At 42.6% G+C, this 14,269-nt stretch overlaps 2 protein-coding genes across 6 annotated transcripts in view; both read left to right on the top strand.

Moving 5' to 3' along the window:
• LOC135239034 (CAP-Gly domain-containing linker protein 1-like) overlaps window positions 1–10,149 on the top strand; it is a 51,562-nt gene extending 41,413 nt beyond the window's left edge. For all 5 annotated transcript variants that reach the window (XM_064307371.1, XM_064307372.1, XM_064307370.1 and 2 more), the window contains 6 exons: window positions 2,137–2,183; window positions 3,436–3,553; window positions 4,105–4,264; window positions 5,196–5,248; window positions 5,599–5,726; window positions 6,205–10,149. In XM_064307371.1, the coding sequence (XP_064163441.1) occupies window positions 2,137–2,183; window positions 3,436–3,553; window positions 4,105–4,264; window positions 5,196–5,248; window positions 5,599–5,726; window positions 6,205–6,421 (723 nt within the window). In that variant the 3' untranslated portion in view covers window positions 6,422–10,149. The remainder of the gene's footprint in view (window positions 1–2,136; window positions 2,184–3,435; window positions 3,554–4,104; window positions 4,265–5,195; window positions 5,249–5,598; window positions 5,727–6,204) is intronic.
• A 2,260-nt stretch (window positions 10,150–12,409) lies between these two features.
• Window positions 12,410–14,269, top strand: part of ttc28 (tetratricopeptide repeat domain 28) — a 280,485-nt gene continuing 278,625 nt past the window's right edge. The window contains exon 1 of the mRNA XM_064307030.1: window positions 12,410–13,035. Within this exon, the coding sequence (XP_064163100.1) occupies window positions 13,006–13,035 (30 nt within the window). The 5' untranslated portion in view covers window positions 12,410–13,005. The remainder of the gene's footprint in view (window positions 13,036–14,269) is intronic.

Here is a 14,269-nt window from a genome sequence, read left to right as displayed (position 1 = left end):
TCCAAGTTGAACTATGCGGATGTTTCCTGCACTTGGAACGGTATTTCTCTCTAGGGTTTTCGGCACACTAATTCCTGGTTATGGTTATACATTTTGTTGTACGTCGCTCTGGATAAGAGCGTCTGCCAAATGCCTGTAATGTAATGTAATGTAATGTAATGTAATGCAATATTCCGTAGCAACAAGATAAACCCGACATTAGCCCTAAAATATGCCAATACAGCAGTGAAAAGGCTGCTCACTGAATAACGAAATAAACGAGACAATTAAAAAAAAAATTATACCATGTCATTCTACAGTCAATATCTGGGACTAAACATTTAATAAATATACAATCTTACCATCGGTTTTACGCGTAGAGATGTCCCTTTTGCGAATGAGTGGTTATATATTGTCTTGGATAATCCGTTTGTGAAATGTCGGATATTTTCAAAAATAGCTGTGAGTAATACCACACCTGTTGCTTACGGCGTTGTCGTTCTTCTTAGTCCAATTTGGCTTGACTGACAATTCATTTATTCAGTAGGTGAGAGTATAAGCTTTCTAAGGATGTATAACATGTCTGATTTGGCTTTTGGAATAGCGTTTTATAGGTCAGCTTAACCGAAAATTTTCTGATCTGCCAATGTCTACATAAATAAACCGGTAGGCTGCTCTGCGGACAGCACGCGGGTCGCGAGTTGATATTAAGTCCTTTTTTTAGTTTTTTCTCAATGTCGTCTTTATTATTTGAAATGTGCATTTAGTGTCATTATTCTATCTGTCTCTGTGGCGCTCTGAAATGTGCATTCTCTGCTAAACTGAGCAATGGATTGGAATATGTGTCTGACGTAGTGTTGCACGGTATGCCAAAACTTCAGCACTTTCTGGGTACTTAAAAAAAAAAAAAAAACAGAAAAAAAAACGGTTTCGTATTTGAATTTCCCGATGTTCGGTAGTTCTGTGTCAAATGTAAAAGCCAGGGAAATGTGTCTCCCGCATTACTGATTTAGAGGATGAAAAGTGTAGTTTGTCAGAATCTTCGCTAGATGGCAGTAGCAACTAAGGTTGCCAAGTGAGGTGACCTGCGCTTGTGCATTCACTTCCCTGATACAGCGCAAGCTTTCACTCAGTTCACTTCAGTAGCAATAGGTGTTCCAATTTGGAAATATTTTATTATAGATAGATGCTGTATTGTTATTAAAATATGCTGTTTTTCAATCTATGTAAAGGTGAAAGACCTGTTTTAAAAATTATTTACTTTACAACTGTTTAATTTTTGAAATATTTTTAACATTTTTCTATTGTTCAGTGTTGTAACACTATAGGCCTATGCATATTAATAGGTTGAAGAGGCTTCAACTTAAAGGTTGTTAATGAACCAGGTTGTTCATAAACCATGAATTCGAAAATGAGGTCAACCCTTGTGGACATTATGTTTCTGATCTATTAAGGTAATTTCAGTATCGTTAGGTACCGAGTATCTAATTAGCATCGTTTAAGTTTCAAATATCATTTCAGTATTGAGTATCGTAATACTAAACCTGGTATCACTATCAAAGTCAAAATTTTGGTATCGTGACAACACTAGTGTGACACCTTTTTTAGTTGCGGCGCAGAAACGCTGCAGCTGTGCATACACGCCGGACCATCAAAGTGTTACGACATGCCATCTAAGTGTTACGACATAGTAAAGGCCTTGACGGGAAGCGGCCCGGACACATCCATGGCGACGTAACTAAGTCATCCGACAGCATCTCTTAGCACACTATTGGCCGCAAGTCATCAATATTTTATACAATTATCATGATATTCAGTAGATATGTTGGGTGAAGGCATATGATCATGAGGACAAAGCCATTTTTACATCGCTCCATAGGGGGCGCGATGGTGCCAATGCTTGGACCCCTCCCAACGCCGCTTGCGGCTTTAATAATTCATTTGCTACTGTTACTGTCTGTTAGGCGGTGCTGTCCCTCCAGCAATGCTGGGAAGTGTTGACTTTTTAAAAAAATACAAGATTAAAAGCCATTTCTAGGTAGTGTTTGGATGACAAACATGATTTATTTAGCCATTTTAAATGTACGAAACCTGTCTGTTGAGGAAGGGTCATTTTAAACCTGTCTGTTGAGGGTGTGTCGGTGCCTTGTCTTTCAGGATGGGGAGGACCGTTTGCTTCTGAACAGTCAGGACACGAAGAGAAGGTAAGGGGCGGGGGGACATCGAAGGGTCCTGATCTCTCATTTTCGTGGTTCTGGAATATTCTTTCTCACCCCACATTCAGTGTAATGAGATTATATATATATATTTATTTATTTGTTTCCTCTGTGGAGTCAGTAGCCTTCCCAGCTCCCCTCTTGTGCAGTCTCCCATGGTTCTTCATTAAGTGAGATATTCACTGGGCGAGTACAGGCAGGATTTTGTGCTTCAATTGGCTTTCTCCACTGTGCTCAGTGTGCACAGTAATCAGTTAATATCCTCTATAATCTCAGCATAGCTTCTCACACACTGTGTGCTACGCTGAGAAGGAAATTGACGGATGGAGAAGGGCTGGGAACGATCAGACACTAGACCTCGATTCACACAGTAGTTAGAAATTGGAATCCAAAAAGCGCATTCCTACACCTGTCTATCCTAACACTTAACTCACATATTTACCATATGACCTGACATGACACGTGTGACCTTAAGGAAAGGCTTGTTTTGGGCCACTGTGGCACATTTTTCAGAAGCAACATGCACCATAGACGTAGCTGTAGACACAGGATGTTCTTTTGGGCATTTCCCAGGGTACTCCCTGAAAGCACAGGGACATTAATGTTGCATTGATTGTTGAGTGGTACAAGCAGCATACCTCCATGCCCTCAAACACAGCAGGGGTAACACTAAGTGTGTGGCACTGAAGTGCTGCTTAACCCTTTAAGGTGTGAGATCACAGATAAGTGCTCAGAATGTTAACTGAACATTCTAATGCTGGTGATGTAACAATCACTACTGGTAACTGAAAGCAACTGAGTTCTGGAACACTGACTGAGAATTTTGAAAGAGCATTCTAAAAAAACTGCTGTACAAAGGGTTAATACACTCCAGTCCTCTCAGGCCGCCACCCCCGTGAGTCCAAGCTGCTAAGCATGTCCTGACCAGCGTGTCCTGATGTATGTTGCTGTGCCATACTGCGGTGTCCTCCTGCTGTTTCATAAGCTTCTGTGCTATTCAGACAGTGTTCAAATCTGTAGAGTCAAAATGGTTCTGTATGACAAGAGTCAACATCTCTTTTGGGTCTCTTTTATTTCCCATCTGCCCTGGTGCCGGCTTGAATGCCCCAAGGGCACAGGGTTAAAGTCGCTGCTGAGACCAGCCCTCACAGAACCTTCTCCCAGTACCCAATATGTCCACAAAAGCCTCTTCCAACATGGCCGCTGTGGCGTCCTCCTGAAGCCGTGTGTTTTCCCGCAGGGAGAGCTCGTCTGAGACGGAGCCGGAGGGGGAGAAGGCCGCCCTCCAGCAGTCCTTGCAGAACACCAGTGCCTTGATCCTGGAGAAGGACAAAGAGCTGGAGACCCTGAGGAATGAGGTACCTGTTCATTCTCTGGGGTGCTGAAGGGAGCAGAGGGAAGTTTAGTGGTTATCAGTATGGGTCCTGGAAATTTCGCTTTGATAAATATCTCAGAGAATTTAAACAATCTCTGAGGAGAACTCCTCATAGTATGGTTGCACATGCACTACTGAAATGAACCCCTTTCAAAGAAAGATATTTAAATTATTAGAGAATGGGAAGCAGGGTGCTTTAGGTACCTAAACTACTAAAAAAGACAAAAAATTCCTAATTTCATCCCTGCTCCATCCGTCTACAAATGTCTCTGGAGCAATTCTGTCTTACGGCTGAAAACATGGAAGGTCAAAAGCATGTAGCGAATGTCAGTTTCTCTGACCAATCACAAAACAGCCGCCCGAGGCATGAGTCTAACATAGAGCGGCGCGTTAGCATCAGACCCGAGCCGTGCTAGCAGCGGACCTCAGGGGGCGGGGCAGTTTGCTGACTCTGGGGGCGGGGCAGTTTGCTGACTCTGGGGGCGGGGCAGTTTGCTGACTCTGGGGGGGGTGTGTCCTGCCGTGTCTGCGCAGATCGCGGTTCTGCGGGGGGAGAGCACCATGGCGAAGACGCTGCAGTCGGCCGTGCGGTCGCTGGAGACGGACAAGGCCCAGCTGCAGGCCCGGGTGCGGAGCCTGGAGCAGCGGCTGGCGGCGGGGTCCCCGGGGGCCGCTGGAGACGACGCCTCCACGGGTAAAACCGCCGCTCTGACAAAAAACAACTGAGAATACAGCAGAAACATCCGTCAGTAGGGCCTCACAGACACAAACACTTTGGTGACTTGTGTTACTCTGGTTCTTATTTTGTAGCCAAGCACTCTTTTAATAATACATAATCAAGCAAGCTATTTGGAGCACAAGTTATCAACAGGGAAACTCTCCACTTGTTGACATTAAAACAAAAGTTCTGTAACCTGTTATAAACTACTATGTTGTCACTTGTTAAGTACCATTAAGGTTGAAAAAGGTTTAAAACAAGTTTTTAAATGTTCAAGAAAACATAAGTCAATTTAATTCCTCCCTTAGTATTATCCAGACCCTCCTCAATTGCTTGATTGATCTAATTAGTTGGCCTACTCATTACTAGTGAGTCTATTCAGTATTGATAATATATATTTGCTCAATATGCAGTGATTTCTTTTACACATCCCAGTACATCATGCATTATAAAATGAAACCGGTTCATATTTCAGCTTCTATATAGGATTTTGTCTCTTAATTTCAGAAGTGATTTACTACAGCATTAAATGCTCTTATTATAGACATGATAGTCTGTGCTCAAAGATAATTTGAACATTTCAGCTGATTTATTCTAAGAATGACAAAATGCAGCTGTCTTACCCATCTCCTGTAATTATCACCATTATGATCAGTGAATTATGGAAGAATATTAGCATTACCAAATTTCTGTTAGTGATTTTAGGTGCTCTTCTCCACCGTCATATTCAGTGAGTATAATTACGTCTAGCAGTCTTGGAACATACTTATCATCAGAGACTGTTAGTTTGTTAGTTAGACAGCTAGTCTTTACATGAACAAGAGAGCTTTTTTCCTCATCACGCAGCTTGGGTGACCATGTGTTGTGTGCGTGTGTGTTTGTGTGTGTTTGTGCGTGTCCTTCTCAGGTGACTCGACCTTGGACCAGCTCCGGGAGGAGAAGGAGTTTGCAGAGGGCCAGGTCAGAAACTACACTTCCTTCTCATTGCCTTGTGTTAATGATAGATACAGGTCACAGACAAGATGGCCGCCTCTAGCCTGAAGCCTGAGCGAAGTCAAAATGGAAATAAGATTTTTCTATGAGAGGGAAGATCACTGCACTGGGATAATAGTTTCTGAGCTTTACCTTCTAATAAATAGATGAGAAAAAACTTTAAAAGCTTAAATCTAATAGCACAGCTTGAAAATATAGTATACCAGTTGTATTTATATTAGGTATTTAGGCACTATAATAAAGAGTTTTGGTTACTAGGAAACTGACGTCTCTGTCCCTGTGGCTGCCCCCTGCCCGACCCGTCTCTCTCTCGTCAGATTGACTTCCTGAACTCGGTCATCGTGGACCTTCAGAGGAAGAACCAGGAGCTGAAGATCAAGCTGAAGAAGCTGGCGGAGGCGTCCTTCAACGGGAACACTGACGGCGAGCTGGACAACCACGGCAGGTGCGTCCTACCCCCCCCACCCCCCCACTCCCTTCCCCCGAACCTTCAGCTGTTCTCTGCTCTCCTGCCCCCACCGCTGGGATGTTGCCAGAAATCTGCCAGTTTCTGTCCCGGTTCTGATTTCAGTGTCTGTGCGTGAAGTTGGGTGAAATATAAACATACAAATATTGTCTAGCACTCACCATGTTACTTGAAGTTTATACAGCCAAAATATATGTATTTTCTACATTTTTCCTCTGTCCTATTATCTAGCAGGGACTAGAGGCTTTTTGTGTTTTTGACTCCCTCAGGAGCTGGTCTTAGTATTATATATTCTTTTAAGTGCTGTGAAATCATGTATTGTTATGTTCTTATGTTGTAGCAGGGCTGAATAGTCTGTTCTCCTCATGTGTTGTGACTCATATGTACTGGCCTTCACAGTGATGCGTATTTGACTGAGATCTCCCCTCGTCTGTGTCTCTGTCCTTCCGTCTGTCAGTCTGTCCAAGAAGAAGGCCACCCCCCGGCTCTTCTGTGACATCTGCGACTGCTTCGACCTCCACGACACGGAGGACTGCCCCACCCAGACCCAGTCGCCCGACACGCCGCCCCACACCGCCTACCACGGGAGCCGTGGCGACGAGCGGCCGTACTGCGACATCTGCGAGGCGTTCGGGCACTGGACCGACTCCTGCAACGACGACCAGACCTTCTGAGCCCCGCCCCCGCCCTCCTGCTCCGCCCCCACCTCCTCTCTCACACGTACACTCGCGCGGGCATGCACATACACACACACACGCACATGCGTGGACACACACACGCACACACATACACACACACACTCACACACACGCACACATGCGCAAGCACACACACATACTGTATATGCACACATGTACACACACACACACACACAAACAGGAAACTGAGTGGTGCTGCTGACACCTGTGTGTGTGTGTGTGTGTGTGTACATTGGGCCCAGAGAAATAATCGATCGCATGACTATCTGGTCTGTCCCTTCAGCAGTTCTGCTCCAGCTGTCCCTACTGACTCCGGTACAGGAAGGCTAGTATGTCTGCTGCTATTCAGTGCATTTCAGCTCTTAATTAAAGTCATAGATTAGCTGTAGACCACACACCTTGTTTCCAAGGCTGAATTGGCTGCTGTGTGAACGGAAACCACACAAACCTGCAGACACTGCAGCCCTGCAGGACTGGAGCTGAACACCACTAATGTAGGCATTCTGGGCCTCCCACGGTCATTTGGCGGTCGACCAAGACATGCGACTAATCACACAGTTAGGGACTAATTAAGAGGTGTTCGTCAGCGCAAGACGATGAAATTACACAGCTGCGGATGAGTGTGGAGGAAGTGAACCGCGGATTCGATTCAGACCGTCCCTCTGAACCTCAAAAAAAGAAATAGCACGTTAAGGCAAAAAAAGCCCACATGTCTAAGGGTCAATTATGGGATACAGCTGGAAATACATACATTTTAACACAAGTTTAACACAAAACCAAAAAGCTACTTGTCACTTCTTGCAAATTCTGTTGATACCGAGAGAAGTCCATCTGTTTATGGGCAGGTTTTAAATCCATCTTTTTAAGTCAATATTGTACAGTAGGTAGTTCATTTTATATCAACATTTCCCTCCTCCTCATAGAAAACTGTTCTCTGTGTTCTTGGTGGACATTTAAATTCATAGCTGCATGGGCTAGTACACCGAGACCAACATGTCAGTGACCATTAATATTGCTCTGTTTCTCTTCCCATGCCCCCGATTAGTGGTAATTTAATGATTGACTGAGATGATTGCCACAGTTAATTAAATGATTTAAAAAAAATTTTTAATGAATATTGGCTTCCAATATGGGTCCAAGCATATCAAATCCCCACCCTATTTTGGAACGTCCAACTATCTGCAGCCGCAGCCGAGGTCCAATGCGCGGTCCCCACTGCTGATTGGGGAGGGTGCAGACATCCGCAGTTCTCCTTTGAGGAACGTGGTGTCACCAGCTGCTTCTTTTCACACCGCAGCTCACAGCCAAGCTGGCACAGAGCTGCTTCAGAGGAACAGGCTTCGGCATGCGGTCCACGCATAGGCGTAGATTTCGGGGGGGGGACGCAGGGGATACGTCCCCCTCGATATTTAGAACACGTGCATTTGTCCCCCCCCAATAAAAACATGAAAGAAGCATTTCCTCCATAAATTAATGCAGAAAACGCACAAATTTGGTGCATAAAAATTCACCAGAATGCAGGAAATGAAGTGTTTGATGCTCAAAATTTCCTGGGTGGGGACCCCCAGACCCCCCGCTTAATGTGTCCCCCCAATGTTCAAACGAACCCTACGCCACTGGATCCACGGTAGGGCTTTAAACGGGCCCAAAACTGTCAGCACCGACCCGACCAGAGCCTGCATTCCCCTCAGCCCGAGCGCAGCCAGAGCCTGCGTGTTGCGGCATTCTGAAAGCCGACCCGATTTGAACCCGACTTTAATAAGTGTGTTGCCACAGCAGACGCCCTCTGGTTTGGGATACAGTGTCATCCATATTCTGTTCGAGAAAAAATTCAGCTGACGTCTGAGTCGGATTAGTGGATGTTGCACAGCGGCAGGCTTGTGCAGTATACCGTTGATGAAGCTACGTACTTAAGCTGGGTGTCAACAGAACTGCCAAATCTGCTTACAGGCTAATACGTGGCTTTGGGCCTGTTTTTTCCCGATGTTGCTTGGAAAAATGGGAAGTTGTGGTTTTTTAGGCGTGTTTTTAAAAATCTGGTCGTTTGTTTGGAAATGTAACAAGCGACCTGTTTTTTTCACATTCATTGTTAAGTTGCTATTGTTCCAGGACACTAACTAGCTTATTAATTTAGCCATTTACGAACCTCCTACTTTCGTTTTTCAGCTTTATTAAAAACCATATAAAACTGAAATGCACGTGAGAAAACCCGATTATTTCTCTGAGCCATACGTACATCTTAAACCCACTCAAACCCTACAGGCCTCCACTCAGAGCACTTTCTTTAAATAATATGCTAGAACCTTCTGCTATGCTTCTCTCAGCACCTGGAAATGGGATTGCTAGTCACCTAAAGTAGATTTTAAAATGTACAGAAGATTTTAAAATATTGAGATGAGGGAAAAAAAAAAAAAAAACTCATACAGCTGACAAGAAAACAAGACCCGAACTGCCACTGATCAACAACAGCGACCTCTAGTGGCAAGTTGGCATGGCTGCAGGAGCCAGTCTTGCAGTGCGTAGCCAGTGAGAGACACTACCTTATTTATGGCTGCTGACCTTCAGCTACAGCCAAAACTAAAATTTGTGTTTGTTTGTTTTTAAAATTTTTTTTATTATTTATCTGTTATGTCTACAGGAATGATGAGGGTGTGGGGCTGTTTTATTTTACAGTCCAGCACACTCGAGCGCACTCGCTAGTTCGTTCAGTTGGGTCGCCGAGCAGAAAGTGGAGGTAGGCCTGTGAGGCTCAGCCAGAGAGAAACTCAGGCCAGGACCAGACGGTTTCCGGTGGCAACGCCGAACCAGATGCTAACAGACACACTGCACTGCACACTTTAAACTTCAAACCTCCCGTTTCCATTTTTAAACACAAGGCTCCTGTTAACTGCCTCTCTGTGAAACCCCTTGTAGTGACCAATTAGGAATTATAAATATCGAGGGTAGCGATTATTCTGTCGGGTTGTATGGATCACCTTTTCCTCTCCCCTCTTTAGAACGTGGAGTATGTGTACTTATAAAAAGGAAATATATGGTATTGTTTGAACCATGTCTTGTATCTCTCGGCATACCTGTAATATAATTGTGGAAAGTAGAATTGTTTTATTGTAAATAGCTTCTGTATTTACTCTAAGTAAACTGTACTTATCTTGGCACAACGACATGAAAACAGTTTGTTTTTGTCTTTTCCTCTTTCTGCACAAAACGCTTGTTCACTTGGCCTGTCCCGCAAGTCAGGGGTGGGGTCAATTCCATTTTAGTTCATTCGGTTCAAGAAATACATTTCATATTTATTTCATCACTTGAATATAATAGCGCTCGGTGATGATTTTTCAGTTAGTAAATTTGAAATTATTTTCTGAACTGCCTGAAATGAAGTGGACTGGATCCCAGCTCTGCTGTGGGTCACCAGGAGTATAGCACACCTAAGTTAGTAACTACAAGCACATTGTGGACTGTTTCTACTTTAATAAAACGGTGGTTGTCTTTGATGGGCATTTTGTCATTTTCGAATATATATATTTTTCATAACGCAGAATGTCATGATATATTTATACAAATGCACTCCTGTAACCAGCGCAGCGGCTTCCGTCTTCTCTTCGAACCTCCTCGGCGCCCAGGGTGCGCAGCTCTTTGACGGCGTGCGAGTTAAAGCCAATCTTTCAACTGCTAAAAAATAAAAATAAAAAATACATGAGAAATAAGTTGTTGTTGTTGTGGTTCTGTTATGCGTTCTGCTTGCTTTCATCTGGGCTAGCAGTCGTGTGGCTGGTCTGCGGGCCCTGGCTGCTTTACCTCAGTGCTGTGCACCCAGTGAGCTGCCTGCTAGCGTTCTGCTGTCAGTGCCAGTCGGACCTGGGTCAAATACGTATTTGCTTAGGATTCAAGAACTCTGGGGCTCACAGTTTTGGTTGAATCACATTTTGACACCTCTGTGCCATCTAGTGGTTAAGTACCGGTACTGGCCTTTTTTTAGTGCCCAGTACCACCTAGTGGTTAAGTGTGAATATTGCCATTTTTAGGGCCAGATGCCCTCTAGTGGTTAAGTATGGGTACTGTCCTTTGTAGGCCCAGCTAGGCCAGTAAGTGAGCGAAGGTAGACTGTCTCTTTTAGGATACTTAATCAGTCTTAATGTGACTGTTTAACCGCCACATATCACAGCTTTTAATAGAGGTGAGCTGATGAACTTAATCAAAGGGGTCTTCAGTCCCACGTCTTACTCTGTGAATGTTGCATTACACTTTACGTTGTGCCCTGTGCATTTCCAAAATGTGCATGCCAGTTGTCAGATCTAGTTATAAGTTCTTTGATTGTCAGACATTCTTGGTTTAATGTAGACTTTCACTAAATCCACAAATGCCGGTGTCGCAAGATTGAGTGGTTCAAAGTAAACAATGCCCTTCTTCTAATGTGCACTTATGTGTTTCAAAAAGGCCAAAATGCAGCTAATGCGTTGAGTTTATTTTTTCTGTTGGTTCACCATGGAGGTCAAATGAGAACGAAATTCTCATTTACAGTGACTATTTGGTTAGGGAGTGCAAGGGATTATCAGGTGGCAAGATGTACGAGGCTAGCTTTTATGGGAACATGACCAGGGACCTGTATCACAAAGCTGTATTACTGATTTGGCTGGATTAAAGTAAAGTCCAGATAGTTATTTTTACTTCAGTCTATGTTGAGTTCTCCAGAATTGGGATGGTTTATTCAGTGCAGTTATCCAGCTAACTCAGCAATTCTTTTGTTGTTGTTGTTGTTGTTGTTTTCCTGTTGAAATACACTTTTAATCATTTATTTCATCGTAGTTGAAGAAAAATGATTATTCATCTGAATGGAAACTGCAGAAATGTATGATTTTTGCCTTTTATTTCACGTTTTAGGCATGAGAATACAGTCTTGTGTACATTTCAGTTTTTCCCAGTAAAATACATTTTCATCATTTTACTGGGAAAAACATTTTTATTCATTTATTTCACAATGCTTGTTGAGTAAAGAGGAATTTTGTTACAGCTAAATTTTCTTTTTTCACTTTTTGCACGTAAGACTTGCATACACGGCCACCCACTGTATAGGTATAGCCTGTGATGTCACGGAGGGAGACCGGAACCTGGCCTGGTGTAGCCTTTGCCGGGAGAGAAAATCTACTTCTCAACAGGGAAAAATGGGGAATATGGAAACCGGATCTGACAACATGATTAACTATTTCTGATTTTTAAATTCCGCCCAGTCGTATTGATGGATATGAAGTTGAAGGATTTTTTTCCCCAGTGCAAAGCACCACTCAGTTAATTAGATCGGCAAAATAAATACTTATGGATGGTTAAAGAAAGGAATAAATTATTTATTTTTCACATGCATTTATTTTGCATATAAGCAAGGCGACGATTCGGTGAGAACGGGGAAATACTTAATTCTTAATGCTGAGCTGAGCTGAGTTGAGCTGTTTTGCTAAAATAGAACTTATTGAACAAATACACACATATAGCCTACACATTTCGCTAAATACAGATGTTTCTTTCAGATTTCATTGCATTAATCCAATCAATGCAAATTGAAAATTTACCCTTTTTTATGCTTTAACTTTCAGCAACAATAACAAGTGCTGGTATTAACTTTTTAACAATTAACCAAAATTACGCAGTTCAAAATTTGCCTATACAAAGAAAATAAATCACCAAAACGTTTTCCTTAGGGCTACTGCAAAAAGATAGTCTATGGGTCTGTAGCATGATTGAAAAATTCCGTTCTGGGAGGGCTGTTTCCACTGGTTACTCTGGTTTAATTAGCTAATTATCTGCAGCCTGCATACACCACTGCCGGTTCACTCATCATGGAGTCAAACATTTCATATAGAGACACATGATGTATTCAGTGTTAATTCGGGAGCTTATCTATGCATTTTACTAAATAGCAGATCATGCACACGATCCGGTTAATTGAATAATTAAGGGCAGAGGTGGCCGTGCAGTCCAGAAACCCATACGGCACCTCCAAGCTCACCCATAAACAAGTTACCCGACGTTTTATTAACTGTTTTGTTTTTCAGGTAGCGTACATTACAATGTGGAATGTAATACAATTATTTAATTCAAATTACTTGCGAACTGGGTTTTTATTCTGAAAAAAAAAAAAAAACCCACAAAAATGAGCAAGTGTCAAAGTTTGAATGAGGTGCGCCTACAAGCACAATTACTTGTAGGTATAGCCTCTGATGTCACTGAGCGTGGCTGAAACCTGGCCTGTTGCGGCCATACAATTCAGGCCAGCCTCTACCGGAGAAAATCCGCTTCAGCTATAGAGGAAAAAAACGGAGAAAAAAAAGAAAAAGGCATCTGACAACATGGCGAACTTTTTCTGAGAAGTTTCTCTAGGACGCTAAAAAAAACGTTCTTGGACGGAAGTGTGAGCACTTATTTTTGCACTCACCCACCACTATATCTTAAATAAAGGTTGAGACAGTTTGAAGAGGCAAGATGTTTGTTTTCCCTATCGCCGTGGAAAGTATCATGGGATGAAAGTTGCATGTTGCAGTAGCTGGATTATACTGAAGTAGCAGGACAGGATGGAGAAACAAGCAACGCGAAGAGAAAAGGTAACTGATCCCGGGCGAAACTTGAGCCTGTGTCGCTCGGTGCGACGTTTTAAAAATAATTGTTACGACTGAGATCAAAAGGTTTGCTGCTGAGTTGTTTTAGTTGTGTTTGCGTTGTGGAGGATGACCACGCAGCAAAGGGTTCAAATCGGTTTTCCACGCTTGCATATTAGTTTTACTTTTTGTCGTTTCATATTTTGGATGTGACATCAACACAAGTACAATAGCTGCCTACCTTTATAAAATGTTCTGGTAATGTGAGATTTTGTACCATGATTATGAGTTACGATGTTGTCAATGCAATTTAGGTGTGTGTGTATGTGTGTCGTATTTCTTTGCTATTGTGTTTTTTTCCCGAAAGAGGCCAAGCTATGAAATCAAACAGAATCTGAATTATATTTTTTTAACACGGGGAATTATTTGACACTCTTTTTGCAAGAACATTTACCACAGTGGGTCTAATTATGAAGCATAAACTTACTACAGTACAAATGAAGGGAATCTCTTAGTATAAAATATTTTATTTGCTCGTTAGCTAGAGGTCGGCGTATGTACTTTTCATCTATTACTCCTCATACAAAAATAAAAAAATACCCAAACACTCCACGCTCAATGTGCGTAATGCTCGAGGACTCGGTTGCAACGCAATAGCGCATGACAATCAGACGTTCAGTGCAGAGGGCGTATCTGTCAAATCTTAATCCTCTGTGAAAATCTACAGCTGTACAAGGGGAATTTTGCGCAGTAGGCTTGATCTTTCTTCAGATATATTCCAATGGTGTTCTACAGAGAATCTGCACATGCGTTTTGGCACATCCATGCCTTTGCAATTACAGCGGCTTCAGTAGACGCTTGTAGGAAGTAGTTTTGTTTCTGTTTGTTGTATTTTCCAAAACACGACACGCTATATTGACAAGTTATTAGCATGCATTTGCATACATAGGCATCCTTGTAATGGCATTCAAAATTCAATGTCGGAATATCTGGACGTTTGTAATGTTAGAAATTGTTATTGTCCCATTCCAATATTATTGCATTGCATTGTCTTATTTACTTTATGCTGTAAGTTTGAAGCCCATTCCATCGCATACACATGGTGTTCTGTTGTCAACTGATTACAGCAGAGATTGCTGGGGTGTATGATTTTTATCGTCAACAATGATGTTAATTAGTTAAGCAAAGTAGGCTACAGTACTCTACGTTGCCATTTCAGAACACCCTTTTATATCTGAGT

Source organism: Anguilla rostrata, chromosome 14 (genome assembly GCF_018555375.3).
Source record: "Anguilla rostrata isolate EN2019 chromosome 14, ASM1855537v3, whole genome shotgun sequence".
NCBI lineage: Eukaryota > Metazoa > Chordata > Actinopteri > Anguilliformes > Anguillidae > Anguilla > Anguilla rostrata.
This window is presented reverse-complemented; position numbering and strand designations above follow the sequence as displayed.